The sequence below is a fragment of the Vulpes lagopus genome, chromosome 5, assembly GCF_018345385.1.
Source record: "Vulpes lagopus strain Blue_001 chromosome 5, ASM1834538v1, whole genome shotgun sequence".
NCBI classification, from domain to species: Eukaryota; Metazoa; Chordata; class Mammalia; order Carnivora; family Canidae; genus Vulpes; species Vulpes lagopus.
This window is the reverse complement of record NC_054828.1, coordinates 72,269,589-72,290,399: the sequence shown is the minus strand read 5'-3', so window position 1 is coordinate 72,290,399 and position 20,811 is coordinate 72,269,589. Positions and strand designations below refer to the sequence as shown.

Genomic DNA, 20,811 nt, shown 5'->3' with positions numbered 1-20,811 from the left:
GGTGTGGGTTCTAGAGAAGTCAGTAGTTATCTTACAGATGACAAGGCATTCTATTTATTGGAAATATTTGGGTAGGCTGAAGTTACTGGGATGTTTGGGGTTTTTTTTTTTTCATTTTAAATAATATCACATTTCCATATGATCCAATCTTGAGATTTCACTTTCCTACCAAGAACCTGCTATTGTGTTGTGTTGTTGATTGGGTTTTAAGATGTGCCAGGAAGAAAGAGGCCCTACTCCGTGGGACAAACCAAATTGACTTTATATTCATCCTCCTCAAAGTCTCAGAAATCATTAAAGTGTCCTTTGTGGTGGAAAGGGAGAAAGAAGAACATTTGTTTCTTGAGAGAACTGAAGCAGCAGGGAACATGGCTTCTACCCTAGTTAATCCCTGTTTAAGTCATCTGTTCTGTCTGTAGGTCCAGTCTCTTATGAAGCATGAATTCTCACCAGCAGAAGCAGCTGTGCATCCCTCTCACCCAGCCTCAGCAGCAGCAGGAGAAACAGCAATGCCAGCCTCCACCTCAGGAGCTGTGTGCCCCCAAAAGCAAGGAACCATGCTACCCCAAAGTTCCTGAGCTCTGCCATGTCAAGGATCCTAAGCCCTGTCACCTCAAGGTTCCTGAGCCATGTCCCTCAATAGTCACTCTAGTGCCATCTCAAGCAGAAGTAATGAAGTTCACAGGCAAGCAAGGCCTTGGGGAGCCAACCACCAGATGCTGAATCCCCTTCTAATCTGCTTTTGCATCCCATTTGCCTTACAGCCAGCATACTGTCACCCTGAGTTATAACCTCTCCTCATTTGCACTTAAAATATGTGCTATGAAGTTTTCCTTCCTAACATGCAGCCTCTGATCTCTGATTTAAGCTGTGAGGCTTGGTACCTTAGCACTTCAGTTCTTGCTGCTCAGGATTCATCTGAAGGACATAAGGTGAAAACAAGAGGATCAGCTCTGTTCTTCCCCCATTAAATGCACTTTCAATTCCACTCCTGACTATGTACAGTGGTCTGATTCAGTGCTTTTCTTTCCCTTGTGAAATAGAACTTGTACAGAAGTTAGCGAGGAAGGCCTCATTCAGAGGCATCTGGTCTTGGCACTAGGTTGGTGGGGGGTTGTCTCCATGGAGCCTTCCTGGGCTGGCAATGGGAAGTTGTGCAATGCCATCCAGAGGCTGTTGCTTTGGTCATCTAGGACTGGAGCACCATTTCTCTTGCAATTCAGTGAATCACATCAGAGTCTGATTAGTACCTGTCCAAGCTGACTGACTCCCTGCCCCCAAATCTAGCTTCCATATTGCTGACTTAACCAGCCAATTCCTAATTATTTCAAAGGATGTTGTTTCTACATATGTGATTCTGCTCCTCATTTCATAATATCCATAATTCAGACTATCAAATGTATCCAAAGACTTGGAGCCTCCACTTGTGTTGTTATCTCAACCAATCCTCTTCCATTCATTGAATGCCTACTCTGTGCCAGAAAGCTGATGAGGATTCATAGTGCCTGCTTTGGGCATTTACAGTCTTCTAGAGAAACACACTTCACTTTCTACTTCACCCTTCACACAAAAACATGCACTCACCCATGCATAGATAGGGAGTCTCCTGGGGTAACACTCTGTCTGAGCTGATCCTCTGGATCCCTCAGGTGGTGGCTGTTTACTCACACATGATGTGGTAGGAGCCACAGGAAGCGAGAGCTATGAAGCCCACTATCCCATTTGAAAGAAAAAGGAAATTTCCCTGCAGCATTATAAAAAGAGACATATTTTTCCTAAGAAATAATGAACAAACCATGAACATTGGTAGAACTCAAACAGTTGTGTTACTTTTTATCATAATGTTTTTACCTGATTACATTCTTTAAGATTATAACACATATCTATTTAAAAATATTCACCATAAAAGTCTTATGATCCTAAATGTCTTCTTATTTAATTGGTTGATGAAATCTGCTATCATATTCAAGTAAATACTGTCTCCTACCACCAGAACCAACTAACCAAACAAAGGGAAAAACAAAACAAAACAAACAAAAAGGTGTTTTGATCATGCTATGTTTATTCATCAGCATAGGCTAGCTGCTATAACAAACATCCTGCCTTTCCCAATTGTGTCTTAGCCCAACAGAAGTATTTCTTACTTACATCCAAATTCAGTATGTGTTGGAAAGATCTTTGCTCCATGTAGTCATAAAGTAAGCCAGGTTTCTCCCCTCACATGGTCTCACCATCATTGAGTGCCTTGCCCCTCTCTGAATTCAGGTACAAGAGCATAGAAATCGACTGAGTATGGAGAAGACACCTGGAATAAGAGATGACACACATCCCTTCTGTGCATAAGATGGGCTTAGATAGAGTTTGGTTATATAATCCTCTATACCTCACAAAACCAAGAAAGGCAGTATATCAGTGTGCAAAGAGGAAAACAGGGGAAAGAAGAAAATAGCTTTGGTGATTTGCCACAGGCTATGCTTCTGATCCTCAAATATCCATTTACTCTTTGTGTCTCATAAGCAGAATTCAATCCACCAAAGGGGAAAAAATAGAATCTAGATTAAAAATCAAGGTTCTCTGTGTGATATGAAATTCTTTCTACCATGTCTTCCTATGGCTTTTACTGGTTCAGCAAGCCATGAGATAAACAGATAAACCATTTCCTCCTATTATCCAGCAACCAATAGATATGTGGGTATAGGAAAACTAAAAAGAGACTACCATATGCAAGAGAAGATAGTGGAAGACAAACACTGGGCCCTAGTATTCTGACATCCAACTGAGCAGGCCCTATGAAGCTATACTCTCCCCCACTCCAGCATCCAGAAGTGACAGAGGTCTTGATTCTGTTCTTTGGAAGGTACACTTTTCCTTCACTGTTCATCATTCTGCCATTGGTAGGATCATTTCTTTTACATGATCAAATTCTAAGTATGTGTTGTGGATTGTGCCCTCCTTGACTGTAGCTCACTTTCTAACCTAGTGTGGTTTTAAGGCTTTTAAAAACATATTTTGTTTTGTATGACATGCAGCCTGTGGTTGCTTTGAGGATATGATTCCTCAAAAACTTCATATATTTTTAATCTATTTGCTTCCAATCAGTTCTATAAGGAGTGATTATACCCAAATTTCTTTTCCAGAAAACATTCTTTTTGAAAGATTTATCTATTTATTTTAGAAAGAGAGGGATAGAGAGTGAGAAAGAGAGAGAATCTCAAGCAGACTCCCCACTGAGTGTGGAGTGCCACATTGGGCTTGATATCATAAACTTGAGAACATGATCTGAACCAAAGTCAAGAGTTGGATGCTCAACAAACTGAGCCACTCAGATATCCTCTTTCCTAGAAAACATTCTTATACTTATTTATTCTTATGCTTTTCTCAATGCCTTTCTCAACTCTAGCTTCTTTGACACTATTTGGAAAAGTAAACTGAAGTGAGATGGCATTAAATCTTAATCTAAACTTGGCTGTGAACCTGAGCCTTAATTCTCTCATAATCATTCTTAATTTTATCTTTTTCTGTTTAGTATCCAAAAGTAACTGACTTTCCCAACTTTGCAGGTTTCCAAATTCTTGGTTTCCCTCTATTCCTTTGTATTCCTGTTTGAAATTTTTTTTTCTTTTTTTTAAATGGCATTATTGAAATAGAATTCACATACCACAAAATTCACCCTTTTTAAAAAATGTATATTTCAATATTGACAGTCCCCAACTTACAATGATTTGACATAGCATTTTCGATTTTACAGTAGTGCAAAAGCTACAGGTATTCAGTAGAAATCATACTTCACATTTTGAATTTAGATCTTTTCCTGGGCTAGTGAAATGCAGTACCTATTCTTGTGATGCTGGTCAGCAGCAGTCACAGTTCCCAGCCAGCCGTGCAATCACAAGAGTCAACACCAATACACTGACAACATTCTGTACCCAAATGACCTTTCTGTTTTTCATTTTCAGAACAGTATTAACTAAAATATTTGTTATAAGGGCAGCCCAGGTGGTTCGGTGGTTTAGCGCCACCTTCAGTCCAGGGTGTGATCCTGGAGACCTGGCATGAAGTCCAACATCAGGCTTCCTGCACGGACAGAGCCTGTTTCTCCCTCTGCCTGTGTCTCTGCCTCTCTCTCTCTCTCTCTCTCTCTCATGAATAAATAAAATCTTTTTAAAAGATAAAAATAAATAAAAATAAAAAATAAATATTTGTTATAAAATAGGCTTTGTGTTAGATGATATTGTATAACTGTAGACTAATGTAAGTGTTTAAACATATTGAAGGTAGGCTAGTCTAAGCTATGACGTTCAGTAGGTTGTATTAAACACTTTTTCAACTTATGACATTTTCAGTTTATGAAAGATTTATTGTAATACAATTCCCTCATAACTTAAGGAAGGCCTGTAGTTGTTTTTCCAAAGATTGATTGATTGATTGATTCTAGAGACAGTAAGAAAGAGTGAGCACACACAAGTGGGGGGAGGGAGGGGCAGAAGGAAGGAGAAAGAATCTCCAACAGACTCCTCGATGAGTGCAGAGCCTGACATGGGGCTCAAGCCCATAATCCCAAGATCCCTACCTCAGCTGAAATCAAGAGTCCAACGCTCAAGTGATTGAGCCATCCAGGTGCCCTAGAAGACCTGTAATTTTTAGTATAGTTAAAGAGTTGTACAATCATCATCATTTTTTAATTCCTAATTCTGAAATACTTGAATTATTCCAAAAAGAAACTCCATATGGATGAGCTGCCACTTTCCCTCAAGCCCTTGGCAAATACTAGTCAACTTTGTGTCTCTATATCTTTCCCTATTCTGGACACTGCATGTAAATGGCATGTTATGTAGCCTTTTATCCTTTTTGTGCAATTCTTTAACTTAGCATGTTTTAAAGATTGATTCATGTTGTAGCATGCATTAGCATTTCAAATAATATTGTATTGCCAAATAATATATAGCACATGGATATACCACATTCATCATCTGATGCACATTTGGGTTGTTTCCATTTTTTAGTATTATGATTAATGGTGTTATGAATGTACAAATTTTATGTGAATATGTATTCAATTTGCTAAGGTATATAGCTAGGAGTGGAATTGCTGTATCATATAGTAACTCTAGGTTTCACCTTTTGAGGAACTGTCTAAAAGTTTTCCAAACCAACTGCACCATTTTACATTCCCATTAGCAATGTACAAGGGCTCTAACTTCTCCACATCCTCAGTGAGACTTGTTACTGTCTGGCTTTTTATTATAGTCATCCATGTGGATACAAAGTGGTATTGTATTACAGTCTTACTTGGTTTGCATTTCTATAGCAAGTAACGATGGAAAACATCTTTTCAAGTGCTTATTGTCCATTTGTATAATTTCTTTAGAGAAATATCTGCTCAAAGTCTTTGCCCATTTTGAATTGTGTTATTTTTCATTTTATTGTTGACTTTTAAGTGTTCTTTATATACTCTGGAAAAAATCTTTAATCAGACATATGATTTACAAATACTCTCCTATTCTGTGAGTTGTCTTTCACTCTCTCAAATAGTGTCCTTTAAAGCACAAAAGTTTTTAATTTTTCTAAAAGTTTCTATTTTTCTAACATATCTACTTCTTTTTTCTTATTGTCACTTGAGCCTTTAGAGTTGTAGTTAAGAAACCTTTGCTTATTTTGAAGCAGGAAAGATTCATTCTTACATTTTTTAAGAGTTTCATAGTTGTTGGATTTATATTTAGATCTATGGTCCATTTTGAGTTAATTTTTGTGTATAGTATGAAGTAGTGGTCCAGTTGTGCCAACCCTATTTGTTGAAAAGACTATATACTTCTCCCATTGTATTGTCTTGTCACTCTTGTCAAAAATCAATTGACCATAAATGTAAAGATTTGTTTCTGGACTTTTTCTTTATGTCTTGAATACTGTAACTTTGTGTGAGTTTTAAAACTGGGGGAAATATGAATCCTCCAATTCAGTGTTTCTTTTTCCAGACTGTTTTGGCTAGTTGGGTCTTTTGTATTTCCTTTTGAATTTTAGGATCCACATATCAATTTCTGTAAAAATGCAGCTAGGATTTTGATAGGAATTGTGTTGAGCCTATTGATCAATTTGGGGAGCATTGCTATCTTAATAATATTAAGTCTTCCAATCCATGAACACAAAATCTTTTCATTTATTTATGTCTTCTTTTATTTCTTTCAGTAACATTTGTAGTTTTCAGTGTAATAGCACTTCTTTTTATTAATTTTATTCCTAAGTGTTTTATTCTTTTTGATGCTATTATGAAGATTATTGTTCTATTTTCACTGTCAGGTATTCACTGTGTATAGAATTACAATTGATTCTTGTATCTCAATCTTATGTCCTGCAATCTTGATGGACTTTTTCATTAGTTCTGATGGTTGTGAGTGTATGTGTGTGTCTGTGAATTCCTTAGGATTTTATATATTTCTTTTCAAACTGGCTGCTGCTTTGCCTAGTTTCCTAATTTCTCCCCTGTCTAATTGCTCTAGTTAAACCTACAGTACAACATTCAGTACTTCAAAAGACTATCAGGAATGCACATCTTTGTCTTATTCCTGATCTTTGTGGGAATTAATCCATCTTTCACCATTAAGCACGATATTTAAAAAAAAAAAAAGCATGATGCTACCTATGGATTTTTCAAAGATGACCTTTATCAGCTTGAGGATATTCCAAGTTTTTTTAGTTTAGTTTCTTTTTTTATGATGAAAAGCTATTGCATTCTGTTGAATGGTTTTTCTGACTTTATTGAGATGATCATGTGTTTTTTGTCCTTTCTCCTAAGAATATGGTGTATTATGTTGATTGATTCTTTCTGTTAAGCTAACCTTGCATTCCTGGGACAAGTCTCTTGCTCATGGAACACAATCCTCCTTATTAGTTAATAGATTTGGTTCACTAGTATTTTATTAAGAGTTTTTCATCTATATCCATAAGGGATATTCATGTGTAGTTTTTTTTTTCCCCTTGTGATGTTATTTTCTGGTTTTGGTATCAGGATAGTACTGCCTTCATAGAATGGGTTGATAAGTATCTTCTACTTTTTAAAATTATTTTCAATTGTAATAAAATACACATAACATAAATTTATTATCTTAGCTATCTATAAATGTGCAGTTCGGTGGTATTACATCCCCTTTTTCTATTTTTTTAGAAAAATAGAATTTGTGAAGTATTTTTGTTAATTTTTCTTCAAATGTTTAGTAGAATTCAGCAGTGAAGCTATATGGGCCTAGGCTTTACTAAGAAATTTTTATGTTACTAATACAATCTTTTTTATTTACTATAGATATTCATATTTTCTGTTCAACCATAAAACATGTGCTTAATCTGGGAAGCTGAATGAAAACTTCCCTAGTCAGGCTGATAAAGTTGACTGTAGAGCTCAGAGATAGTAGAGATAAATATCATGGCTCTCTAGGAGAGACTTTTTTGCTTAATATAAGGACTCAATTCTGAGGTCTGGAAAACTTAATATTACTGGTAAAAATCTGTTGTTTTTGTTGTTTCTGGGTCTTAAGATATCTGAAACATATTTGCTTTTGAGCAGATACTTATACAGACAGGGTGAGGGCTTCATTTCTTTTTTTTTTTCTTCTTTTTTTTTAAGGGCTTCATTTCCATTGCCCCAGCTGAGTGTTCTACAGAGGTGGTTACTGAAACTAGATGAGAGAAGAGGTGTTTGCTTATTGAGTGCTTCCAAGGTGAACATGAATCATGAATCTAAGCCCTTTGGAGATAGGAAGGAGAAATCAAGACCCTTGGGTCATTACCTTAGGTAATGACACAGAGAGGGCTACAAAGGCAGCTTGCTAATGCTAATTTCCTGCTAATGAAAGATCCTTCCTGTGTCTCAGGAAATTTGAAAACAAACAAACAAAACAAAGCAAAACCTTCTATCAACTATATTAATAGGAGGAACTTTTTTCTACTTCAAGCAAGTCAAAGCCCATCTAATGAGCTGAGCCTTCATTGCTTCAATTCTAAGAAAGTTCATTGATCTCAAAACTATCATTAGGAAATCATATAGCTCCCCCTCTTCCTTTTTAGCATTTTTAGCATAAACTTCCTTTAGCATCAGCTTGTCCTTCATTGGCAAAACTGCCTTGATCGTGACACTTACCACAGAAAATTCTACTCTTCCTTAGGAGCAACACATGTTGACTGGTTAAAAAAGAACCTCAGCAAAGCAGACTTAATTCATGATATTCTGATCAATGTCCCAAAAACCGTTTTTCAACATTCTGTCCTTTGAAGCACCCATTAGTGATCTAACAAAGCTTCCCTGGGAAAGGGACCAACTACTATGCCAAGAAAATTGCTGAGATCCAGATTCTGTCCTCAAAGGGCTTGTGATTTAGTGTACAAGACTTTGAAACTCAATACAATACTGTGTCTTAAATTTCATAGAGTAGAAAAGAACCCTTTCTTCTCATTCAATTTGCATCCAAAATTCTCTCCTTTTAACTCCTTATTCTTTTTCTCACGTGAATTTTAACAAAACACACTATAAAACAAGCCAAAATAACATATAGCACTTTCCACTTAGCAACTTCCATATATTAGATAAGTTCCACATCATTAATTATTAACAATAGTCCTCTTCTGCCTCCAGAATGATTCTAAATAACATCAGCTTGCCTCAAATGGAAATGATCCCAAGATATCATATTCACCTGATTTTCTAGAGCAGATGGGGATTGAGTAGTCACATAATGTTATTTTTGAGGCACAATTACTTTTATAGATCCATCCTGCCTCATTTATGGAGGTGTGAGATAATGAAGAGGAGTTGATCTATTTATAAAAATAAATAGAAATTCATCTGATCTTATAAAAATACTATGTCACATTGATATTATTTATAGGAAATGTCCTACTCATTGGGTTAAATGCTAAGTCACTGGAAGCTTAAATTAACTGACAGTTGCAAGGATTTATAGTGTCTAAGAAATGTGAGGAATTCTCCAACCCAGGCAATAGTGCTCATTTATCAACCCATTTGTTCAACAATTCACTGAGAAATCAAAGACTAAGAAAAACTCCTAGCAATGACTAGGAGACAAAAATGACTGCTCAAATGACTGAGCAGACAAAAAGTAGAGTCAGGAAAGTCAAGGGACTTGAGGGGCCAAGATTCTAGAGAGTGTACATGAAAGCATTTGAATCCAATGCCTTATATCACCCTTCCACTTGAGGTATTTTCCAATAACTAAGTACTATAACATGAACAGAAAGCAGCTTTTAGTAGACCTAAAAGCTAAAGAATGCCTTACCCATTCAAAAATGCTGAGGAGGCAAAATTTGGATAATAGAGCCTGCCACGACTAAGAAGTTATGGGTAAAAAACTTTAGACTCTTAAATTGAACTTCTGGGTCCTTAGGATAAAGAACCATCAGAAATAAGCCATAGCTTATAATGCTTGAAACATACAGTCTAATCATATTATTCTATGATTAGATTATTAAAGTGATTGTTTTCTAATCAAACTGCTACAGAAAATAAAACAAATATTATCTAAAGGAAGAAAGACCATGCACAGTCTCCATAATTTTTTATACAAAATATCTAGCCTTGAATCAAAAATAACTATAAACACCAAGAAACTGAACCAAAAAGGGGGAAGAATAAGAAAATGAAACCATAATACCAATTATATGGCTATTACAGTTATCAGACATGGAATTTTAAATAATTATTATGTTTGAAAAATAGATAAGATGCAGAACTTCATCAGATAATTGGAATCTATTTTTTTAAATAAATACACAGCTAAAGAGAGGATTGGGAAAGTATAAAGTATAATAACAGCTGATATCCTGAAGTTCTGAAGAAAGACAAGATACAAAATGAAGACAGGACTGTAATTAATTTATGGGACAAGGTGAAATATTTAACAAGTATGTAAGTAGAGTCCCAGGAGAGAGAAAGAATGGGACAAAAATGGAATTTGAGGAGACAATAGCTGAAAATTTCCTAAGGTATTAAAGAAAATCAAATTGGATATTTAAAAGCACTATAAACTCTGAACAGAACACAAATATGAAAAACACATCTATGCAAATCACAGGCAACGTGCGGAAAACCAAAGACAAACTTCCAGGTATAAGATTAATAATTCTGGTGGTATGACATAAAGACTATAGTTAAACTGTGCTGTATATTTGAAAGTCACTAAGAGTTTTCAACACACCCAAACAATTGTAGCTATGTGAAGTGATGGATGTGTTAACTAACTTTATTATGTTAATCATTTCAAGGAACTAATTTCAATATTAGGTCAAATAACACTAGCTATAGTAGAAACAACTCTCAAGTGTCAGTAGTTATTTTTCTTTTGCTGCCCCGGTCTTCTCCCTAGGTGTGCATCTCAGCACATTGACTGTGTAACTCGAGCAGAGGACTTCTGTGAGCAGTATCATACAGTGAGTTAATTTTCACTTGTGTCACAGCATGGAGACAATTGAGCAGCAATCTGGAAATCCCCTTCCACCTGTAGTTCTACCATCTTGAAATCCTTCACTTCTAGCTTTATGACTGAAGGTTATAGAAAGAGGAATCTTGATCTTAAATATGTGCAAGTATAGTAGGATTTAATATGAAGATTTTGTTGCTTTTAAAAATAATGTTTTATCTTTGTGTGTGTGAGAGAGATCTAATTAACAATTCACAAGAAAGGATATATTTAAAGAACATATCCTTATTTTTGCAGCTTACTTGACTAGTTGGCTAAACAATTAGAAAACAAGCTGCATAGTAACAGTAACTTTGCAAGCCTAAATAAAGATGTGCACCCCAGTAAATGTGGGATTAGTACACTCCAGAAATCAATTTCAGAGGTGAACAAACATACAAAGATATTGAATTTTGGTGGGTTGCCAGAGTAAGAAGAGCAGGTTGTACACACACAGAAGAGTAATCACTTTGCCTTAGAGGGATCCTTATCATTCCCTTTCTTTTCCATCCTCACGTTTTAAGAACAATTATAATTTTATGCAGAAAAATCCACTAATTCCTAAATTGAAATATTCCATAAAATAAAAATTAATTAGAAAGGAAAGAGAATGACGGAATATGAAAAGGTAATAAAATCACAAGAATCTTCTTGTTTCCTCCACTATTTTAGTCCCAGCCACTCCTGGGCAAACATGGTGATGGTATAGTGGTGATGGTGATGATGATGAAGACAGTGACAATCTGCTGTGTTGTTGAGTACTGATTATGTGCCAGGCTTTGTGCCAATTAAATTTGACGTTTTCATTCAATTTTATGCCTGACAAGTTTGTAACGTAAATGTCATTTTTTCCACTTTGTAGTAGAGATATTGAAGTCCCGAGAAGTTAAATAATTTGTTCCTCAAATCAATTAAATAGTAATTAAGGAAAATAACAGATTTTAAATAATATAGAAATAATCTCTGATGTGACCCAAAAATCAGGCAACACTGATTATGAGACCCTAGACCTTCAGATGAAAGGATAGAAAGAAAATGATTACATGATATTGTTAACAAGCAGATGTAAAGAGAAGGAAAATATTTATCCCATGAAACAAAAATGTAGTTTATTCAGGAAACGAAAGAAAAGTGACAATGGCTCAGGTAGTAGAAACCTCTGCTGGCTCTCCACAGAGACCTTTTGCCCTTCCTTCTGAAGCTCTGGGACCTGGTACATCTGAGGACTGCCCCCTTGCAACTACCTCTTGGAGAATAATGGTATTACAGACCCTGAGAGGAAACCTTTCCTCCTATGATGTAGGAGTCATCACAGACATGGTACAGGTTACAGAGTGGAGAAACTTTTTCTGTACCCATGTTAAGCTTTGAAGACAAGGTGAGTGGGGCTGTAGAATTATTTTTTTTCCCACACAAATTTTCTTTGTATGCTTTTTTATTGGAGTTCAATTTGCCAACATATAGTATAACACCCAGTGCTCATCCCATCAAGTGCCCCCCTCAGTCCCCGTCACCCAGTCACCCCATCCCCCTGCCCACCTCCCTTCCACTATCCCTTGTTCATTTCCCAGAGTTAGGAGTTTCTCATGTTCTGTCATCCTCTCTGATATTTCCCACTAATTTTCTCTCCTTTCCCCTATAATCTCTTTCACCATTTTTTATATTCCCCGTATGAGTGAAACCATATGATGATTGTACTTCTCCAATTGACTGACTTCACTCAGCATAATATCCTCGAGTTCCATCCACATAGAAGCAAATGGTGGGTATTTGTCTAATGGCTATATATATATATATATATATATATATATATATCACCCTACAACCCAGCAATTGCACTACTGGGGATTTACCCCAAAGATACAGGGGCTGTGGAATTAGAAAAGCTAATGTCTTTATCCTTCCTGGTCCTGATGAGTCCTGAGAAGGCGCTACTTGCTCTTGGGTGGGCATTTCTGCTGGCACTTTGGTAAGCAAGGCTCAGGGCACTTTGGAGGTAGGCAAGGTTCTGGGCACTTTGGAGTTGAGCAAGGCTCAGGGCATTCTGGAGGTGGGCAAGGCTCAGGACACTTAGGTAGGCACATGGGAGGTGGCTGGCAGGGTTGCTTTTATTGCTCCTGTTGATAAGACAACAATCTGATAAGACAACAATTCTGTAGTCTTAGAATCTGAAAGAAAACATATGACAGTGTTCAAAAGATGAGACTTGGGCAGCCCCTGTAGCTCAGCGGTTTAGCGACCCTTCAGGGTGATCTTGGAGACCTGGGATCGAGTCCCAGGTCAGGCTCCCTGCACGGAGCCTGCTTCTCCCTCTGCCTGTCTCTCTTTCTCTCTCTCTACAATCTGTGTCTCTCATGAATAAATAAATAAAATCTTAAAAAAAAAAAAGATGAGACTCTTACAGAGAGAAAACGAAGCTTATCCATATTCTCTCTCCAATTTCCAAGAATATTTTTTAACCTTGTAGCTACCTTTTTACAACTTTCCAGCTTCTCCCTTCTGTCCTCTTTGGCAAATTGCTTCATCAGCCTGGAGAAAATGCTTTCTTTTTTCATACCATTTTTCCAAACAAAATATCTCTGTTTGAAAGGGCTAATTAATGGTAATTGCATGACTGTAACATCTTCAAGAAAAGCAGTCACAAGTTCTGAAATCCTGGGCACCCTCACAAGCAATCCCTGTCATCATTATCTCTCATGAGGTCTCAATCAGTTAATGTAGGTACAGAACAAAGGGTGACTCAGGAAGAATGCAATGGCCTCATGCCTTCTAAGACATAAACCTTTGAAATCACAGCAGATATTTCCAAAAATATATGGAAAAGAGAAAAATACTTTGTTCTTTACTTTTCTTATCAAAGTTTTTCTATTAATTTCTTCTTCCAGGGGGATGTCAAAATATCTACCAAAACCCAAATGAAAAAAGTATATCATTCTCCCCAAATACTAAGTTTCCATAGCCTAAGGAGCAGCAAATACATGATCATAACTTTGGATCCACTGAACTTGCTGGTTCAACATTTAAAAGCAGGGGATCCCTGGGTGGCGCAGCGGTTTAGCGCCTGCCTTTGGCCCAGGGCGCGATCCTGGAGACCCGGGATCGAATCCCACGTCGGGCTCCCAGTGCATGGAGCCTGCTTCTCCCTCTGCCTATGTCTCTGCCTCTCTCTCTCTCTGTGACTATCATAAATAAATAAAAGTTAACAAAAAAAATAAAAAATAAAAAAAATAAAAGATTAAAACATTTAAAAGCAGAAACAAAACAAACAAACAAAAAATAGATGAATTCAAAAAATCAGACTCACCAGGTCCTCCAAAATAGGTCATCTGATGATGCCATTGGAACAAAGTAATGGAAAGAACCTCTTTATAGAGCTTGCTCTCCCACCCAAGGAGATGTGGGGTTGCCTAAAAGTAGCCTGGTCTAATAATTTCCCAACCAAAATGCAAATCTACCTGTAATTTGTTAGACAGGGGCTCTGCAAACGGGGAATATCTTACCCTAGGGTGTCCTCACTGGTTAAGTGTTCACAGCACAGAAACGCTTAGCTCTCAGCTTTTGTGACTTATGGCAAGGGGAGAATTTTGGGATTCTCTAACTAGTGGCCAAAGGCTCTCTTTTTTGATTGGGGAAGATGATTTTCTCCTATCTTTCACCTTCCCTGAACCATACAACTGCCTATACTGTTCCACTTTGGTTGGCTGCCATTCTGCTGCACATGCTAGGTTGAAAAGAGCCTGGCTACCTGCTGACACCTTTTTCTTTGCCCGAATTCTTCTTATAATGTGTTTCCTTTTGATCCTATGGCTTGCTAATCTAAGTCTCTTTTTTTCTTCTTTTAACATGGACTGAGGTGAGGCTGCAGAACATCTCACTAGACTTTCCCGTATGATACTTACTAATATTCAGTAAAATGATGACCTCGGCTCCTGGTTTCATTCCTTTGTTTGTTCCAATAGACAGGAGGCTGATTCCTGTGGTCTTTATAAATCTATACCACCTTAGGCCACATGGAATCCACTAGGACCACAGCATCACCCATTGCAATTCACATGCCACCCCAGGGCCTAGATCTACAACACAAAGTAAGCTTTTTGCTCATGAATTCCCAGCATGACAATACTGTCTGCTCCTGCATTATTTCTCCTGACTCTTCTTTAACTTTTGAAGATAACTTAAAGTACTGTTCAAATTTTCATGCTTCCTGCCCTTTTCGAATCACTGGGAAACCCAATCTAATAAGTGATGCCATTGGAACAACCATTTTATATGTACATATTTTATATTTAATAATTATTTTAACATATTTTGACATAGAATTTATTGGTTAATTCAAGACAAAGTTTAAATTAAGTCACTGAAATTTATTGCCATTTGCTTACAACTTCTTAATCATTAATAAGTGCATTATAATTTATTATTTATTTTTTTAAAGGTGTTATTTATTTATTCATGAGACACAGAGAGAAAGAGGCAGAGACTAGGCAGAGGGAGAAGCAAGCTCTGTGCAGGAAGCATGATATGGGACTCGATCCCAGGACCCCAGGATCAGGCAGATGCTCAACTGCTGAGCCATCCAGGCATCCCAACTTTTTACTTACTTTTAAGATTTTTCCATATTGATCATAGTGAAATAATGTCAAATATACCTATGTATACCTCTACTTTCTTCATACAATTTGTCACTTTGCTAGAAGGAAGGTGTGATGGTTAATTTGTGTCAACTTGACTGGCCACAATGTCAAATATTATTCTGGGTGTTTCTGTGAAGGTGTTTTTGGATGTGGTTAACCTTTATATTAGCAGGCTAAGTAAAGCAGATTACCCTTTCTAATATGAGTGGGCCTCATCCAATCCATTGAAGGCCTGAAGAAGAAAAGACTGACTCTCCCCTAAGTAAGAGATAATGCCCCTGAATTCTCCTGCTTGATGGTCTGCAAACTGAGACATTGGCTCTGCAGTTAGGACTTGCTAGCTTTCAAAATCACATGACCTAATTCTTATAATAATTTTCTATCTATAGATAGATAAATAAAGGTGGATATAGGTAGATATAGTGTGAGAGAGAAATGATAGATACAGATATATATAGACATATGTATATATATGATGTATACAGATAGATACAGATGTATATATACATATATAAATATATGAGAGAGAGAGATGTCTATATGAGATAGATAGATGAAATATACTATTAGTTTTGTGTCTTTGGAGAACCATAATACAGGAGAGACCACAGAAATTTTTGTCCCAGTTCTATCTTTGACAAGCCATGTGAACGCAAGCAGTCTTCCTCTATAAACAAGGGAGAATGACACCTAACTCTTGAAGCAGGGATTGATGGCATTGGGTCATCTCTTGACACCTTTCAAGACTGAAGTCCTCTCCTTCTCTTTCTTTCTTCCTGTAGAACCACAGGAGGATCTGACCAATATTTCCCACCACTCTGAAGCTGTCTTCTCCACCTCATTCATAGAGGTGCTACTCTCCCAGGAGAGATTTCAGAGTGGTATTGAGTCTTCTCAGAATTTTTCCTCCTTGCTGACCTTAAGGATACACATTTGAGCCCTTATTTTTTTTAAATGTACTCTTAATCACCACTTGACAGAAATGGAGTGAAGTAAACAAAAACCAAAAGGATTTATACAACATTATTAAAACACACTTATGTGGCTTCCTCTGATGTTCCCCATAATAGAGAACAAGATGAAGCCCCTGCCTTGCTCACAGGTTATGGGCAACACAGAGAGACACAAACAAACTATCAGGGTACACTGTTCTGGTGTCCACCCAGAGATGGCAGCTAAACTCCTAAGAAATGCACTCTCTGCTTTTATCCTGGTCCCTCCTTCATCTTTTAAACCAGCAGATACCATTAGGTCAGAACATTAGGTACCGGCTAATGTCTCTTCAGGAGCACACACTCCCTATTCTCAGGCCTTCTGTCCCATAAGTGAGAGACGACCTAATGAAAAGGCATTGATTTATGAAAAGCCTTTTGAATATGGTTACCTGCCTACAAGGAAAATAGTCTAAAAGCAATCACCAGTTTCTTTTATTAATTGAATTATAATTGACATGTAACATATTATTTCAGGTGTACAACATAATGTTTGATATTTGTATATATTGCAAAATGATCTCTACAATGCATCTTGTTAACATTCATCACTATACATAGCCACAAATTTTCTTCTTGTGATGAGAACTTCTAAGATCTATTGCCTTAACAACTTTCAAAGATGTAGTACAGTATTATTAACTGTAGCCACCATGCTGTACATTGCATTTCTATGACTTATTTAGTTTATAACAGGACGTTTATATCTTTATACCTCCTTCACTCATTTATCCCACCACCTCCCACCTCACCTTTAGCAACCACAGATATGTTTTCTCTACCTATGATCTCGGTGTTTTGTTTTTGTTTTAGATTCTATATACACCTGAAATAATATGATATTTGTCCTTCTTTGACTTATTTCACAAACATAATGCCTTCAAGATACATCTATGTTTTCACAAAAAGCAGGATTTACTTCTTTTTATGGCTATGCTTTATAAAAATATCACATTTTCTTTCTTCCATTTCTGGCTATTGTAAATAATGCTTAAATGAATGTAGTGGTTTTTGTTTTACTGTCCTCTTGAACACTGAAGATTTTCTTTCTGGGCCATGGCTGGTGAAGGTGTCCCATCTGGCTTAGGAATAAAGTTACAACACTGGCTTTATGTTACTATGTATTGTGGGAACACATTTGTTCATGGTACCCAGATGTCCCCATCTTATTTGCTCTAACACCTCCTTAGACTGCTGCTGTAGGCTTTAAATTTCTTCATCAAGAAATAAATCGTGTTCATTCCATAAGTAAATACCAGGTTTCAATTACATAAATAAATAAATAAATAAATAAATGATTTTAGACTCACAACATCACATATAAATGACTGAGAGTAGATTTGGGAGGAAGAAAAAGGATCACAGCATTAGAAATCTGAAATCCAGGAGAAATAGGCACTTAGGTTGATCCCATATATTTTTCTTTGACTCTCTTCCCAAACAGATTGTAGGTCTTTGAAAGACAGTAATTTTAAAAATGTATTGGCATGTTTACTCTGTCTTTTCCTTAAGCCCCTACCCCTCAACCTGCCACATTATGTTCTCACTCTCCTAGGTATACCTCTTATCTGTCCAAACTCATTGGTACATATGAGTTATTCCATATATGTCAATGCATTTAGTAATTATCATATAAGACTAATCATTATGATTATATAAAAATCATTATGATTTTTATATGATTAGTCCTTTCATATCTTTTTTTACCTCTTCCTACAATCAGTGGGGCTAAATGTTATATATATTAAACATTTAAAGTGATGCTGCCAGAGCTTCTTTGTCTTGTCCAAGTAATCAGGAAGTTTTTGAAGAATGTAGTTTATAATTAGAAAACAAGGGGCAGCCCAGGTGGATCAGCGGTTTAGCGCTGCCTTTGGCCCAGGGCCTGATCCTGGAGACCTGGGATCGAGTCCCACATCAAGGAGTCTGCTTCTCTCTCTGCCTGTCTCTCTGTCTCTGTCCCTATGTCTCTCATGAATAAATAAATAAAATCTTAAAAAAAAAATTCCCACTGTTATATTAAAAAGAAAGAAAGAAAGAAAGAAAGAAGAAAGAAAGAAAGAAAGAAAGAAAGAAAGAAAGAAAGAAAGAAAAAGAAAGAAGAAAGAAAACGAGGAAGAGGAGAATGAGGAGGAAGTGGAAAAGGAAGGGGAGACATGGAAAACCTCTACATCAGTCACCAGCTATGGTACAGGGAATAAAGGAGCACCGGGACTACCCAGCCTCATGTCCCTTCAGTTAAAAAAGTTCAGTTCCCAGGCTGTCATTGCTCTTGCCAGTCAGGAAGGGCTTTTGGCCTACATTCTCATTGGCTATAACTACACGGGGATGGAACTAGCACTGCAGCACCTTGACATTAAGAGTCTACAAACACTGTCATTGCCAGAAAGATTCATATAGATTTTGTTCAAATCTTAATTTAATGTTTCATATCACATTTTTTCTACTATGTGTTATATACCATTGAACAAAATAGTCACTGCAAATTAAGATTATACAACAAAGCAGGGAAGATTTTACAACAAAGCAGGGAAGAATTAAATACAATGAAATAAGAATTATGGTAAATATTCCTGCTATGCTTAAAGAAATGGTAATTTCAAGTCCCCTTGAAATTCTGCCTTTGGTTTTTATTTCTGGGTGAAAGGTAGTGCAATTGCTGGCAACAATGTAGATGGAACTAGAGGGTATTATGCTAAGCAAAATAGTCAAAGAAAGACAAATACCATATGATTTCACTCATATTTGGAATTTAAGAAACAAAAAAAGAAGAGTAAAAAGAGGTAAACCAGGGAACAGACTTTTAAATATAGAGAAGAAACTAATGGTTACCACAAGGGAGGAGTGTAATTGGATGGAATAAATAATTTATGGGGATTGAGGAGGGTACTTGTTTTGATGAGCACTGGGTGTTGTATGTAAGTGATGAGTCACTAAATTCTACACCTGAAACTAATATTACACTGTATGTTAACTAACTGGAATTTATACAAAAACTTGAGAGATAAAAGGATGTTTTTGAAATTAATTTAGCCTATCAAAACATTCAAATTATAATTTTAAAAATCATGTAGAGCATGACAAGATGTTCATATGTATTGAAGAAAAGATGGAACACACATAAAACAATTGGTTAAAAGTGATATTACCTCTGGCTAGTGTAATTACAGATAATTCTACGTTCTTATTTTTCTTGTCAAAAGATTCTCCAAAGACTACATTATTGAATAAAGCATCTTAAAATGTGACTTTGAAAAGGCAACAAAAATCTGTCCATTACTCAGAGTGAAATGCCCCACAACACATGAGGAAATTAACTCAAAATGCATCAGAGACCTAAGTGGAAGAGATACAACTATAAATCTCTTAGAAGAAAATGTAGGGAGAAAGCTTCATGACACTGGGTTTAGCAATGATTATTTGTATATGATGCTAAATTCACAGACAATAAGAGAAAGAAATAGATACCTTGAATAGATACATTTTCACCAAAATGAAAAACTTTTGTATATCAAAGGGCACTGTAAATACAGAGCGTGAATAAGCAATTGAGAGAAAATTGATGAGAGAAAATATTTCCACATGAGAGAAAATTGATGAGAGAAAATATTTCCAAAACATATGCTATAAGAGATTAATATCCAAAATATATAAAGAACTTCTAAAACAAAACAAAAAGCCCAATTCATAAATTGGCAAAAGGCTTAAATAGACATTTCTCCAAAGAAGATCTACAAATGGTCTATAAGCACATGAAAAGATGTTCAGCATCACTAATCATCAGAGAAATGCACATCAAGGCCCTTGTGAGACACCACCTCACAATCAATAGGATGGCAATTACCAGACAAAAACAAAACAAAACAAACAGAAAGTAACAAGTCTCTGTGATGGTGTGGAAAAGTTAGATCCATTTCATATTTGCGATAGAACTGTATAATGGTACAAAAGAGTTTGGTGGTTCCTCAAAAAGTTAGGCAGACCTGCTATCTCATCTGGCAATTCTACTTTTAAATATATAGCCAAGTGAATTGAAAGCAAGGACTGAAGGAGATATTGGCATACCAATGTTTATAGCAGCATTACTCACTAGCTCATGGTGGAAACAACAAATGAGTGGATGAACAAAATGTAAAACATACACACAGTGGAATATTATCCAGCCATGAAAAGAAATGAAGTCCTGATACATGTTATGACATGGATGAACCTTGAAAACATTAGCTAAGTGAAACAAGTCAGACACAAAAGGATATTTTATGGCTCCACTTATGTGGGGTACTTAGAGGAGTCTGGTTCTACAGACAGCAAGCAGAGTAGAAATTACCAAGGGCTAGAGGGAGGGAGGAATGGAGAATTATTATTTAATGGGTACAGAGTTTCTGTTTGGGATGATGGAAAAAGATCTGGAAATGGATAGTGGTGATTATTGCACAACATTGTGAATGTACTTAATGCCACTGAATTGTACACTTAAAATCACTTTTAAAAAGCCAAATTTTTAAAATAAATTAATTAAAAAATAAAAAAAATTTAAAAAGGCATATGGGGAATGGGGAATGGGGAAAAAATGGTCATTTTAAAACCAGAGTAGAAAAAGAAAAGAAACCTAGAACATTAAGAATTTTCCATTAATGATTTTTATTCCAGAAGCTTACTCAGGTTTCAGAGATTTTAGTTAGCCAATATTTTAAAATAAAATTAAATTTGGTGTTAAAAAAAAAA

General features: G+C 36.3%; 1 protein-coding gene across 1 annotated transcript; it reads left to right on the top strand.

Annotated features, from left to right (window-relative positions):
* The first annotated feature begins 438 nt into the window (after positions 1 to 438).
* On the top strand, positions 439 to 723 carry LOC121491808 (cornifin-A-like). Its single transcript, XM_041756963.1, has one exon. The coding sequence runs from the start codon at positions 439 to 441 to the stop codon at positions 721 to 723; it is 285 nt and encodes a 94-aa protein (XP_041612897.1).
* The last annotated feature ends 20,088 nt before the right edge of the window (positions 724 to 20,811 follow it).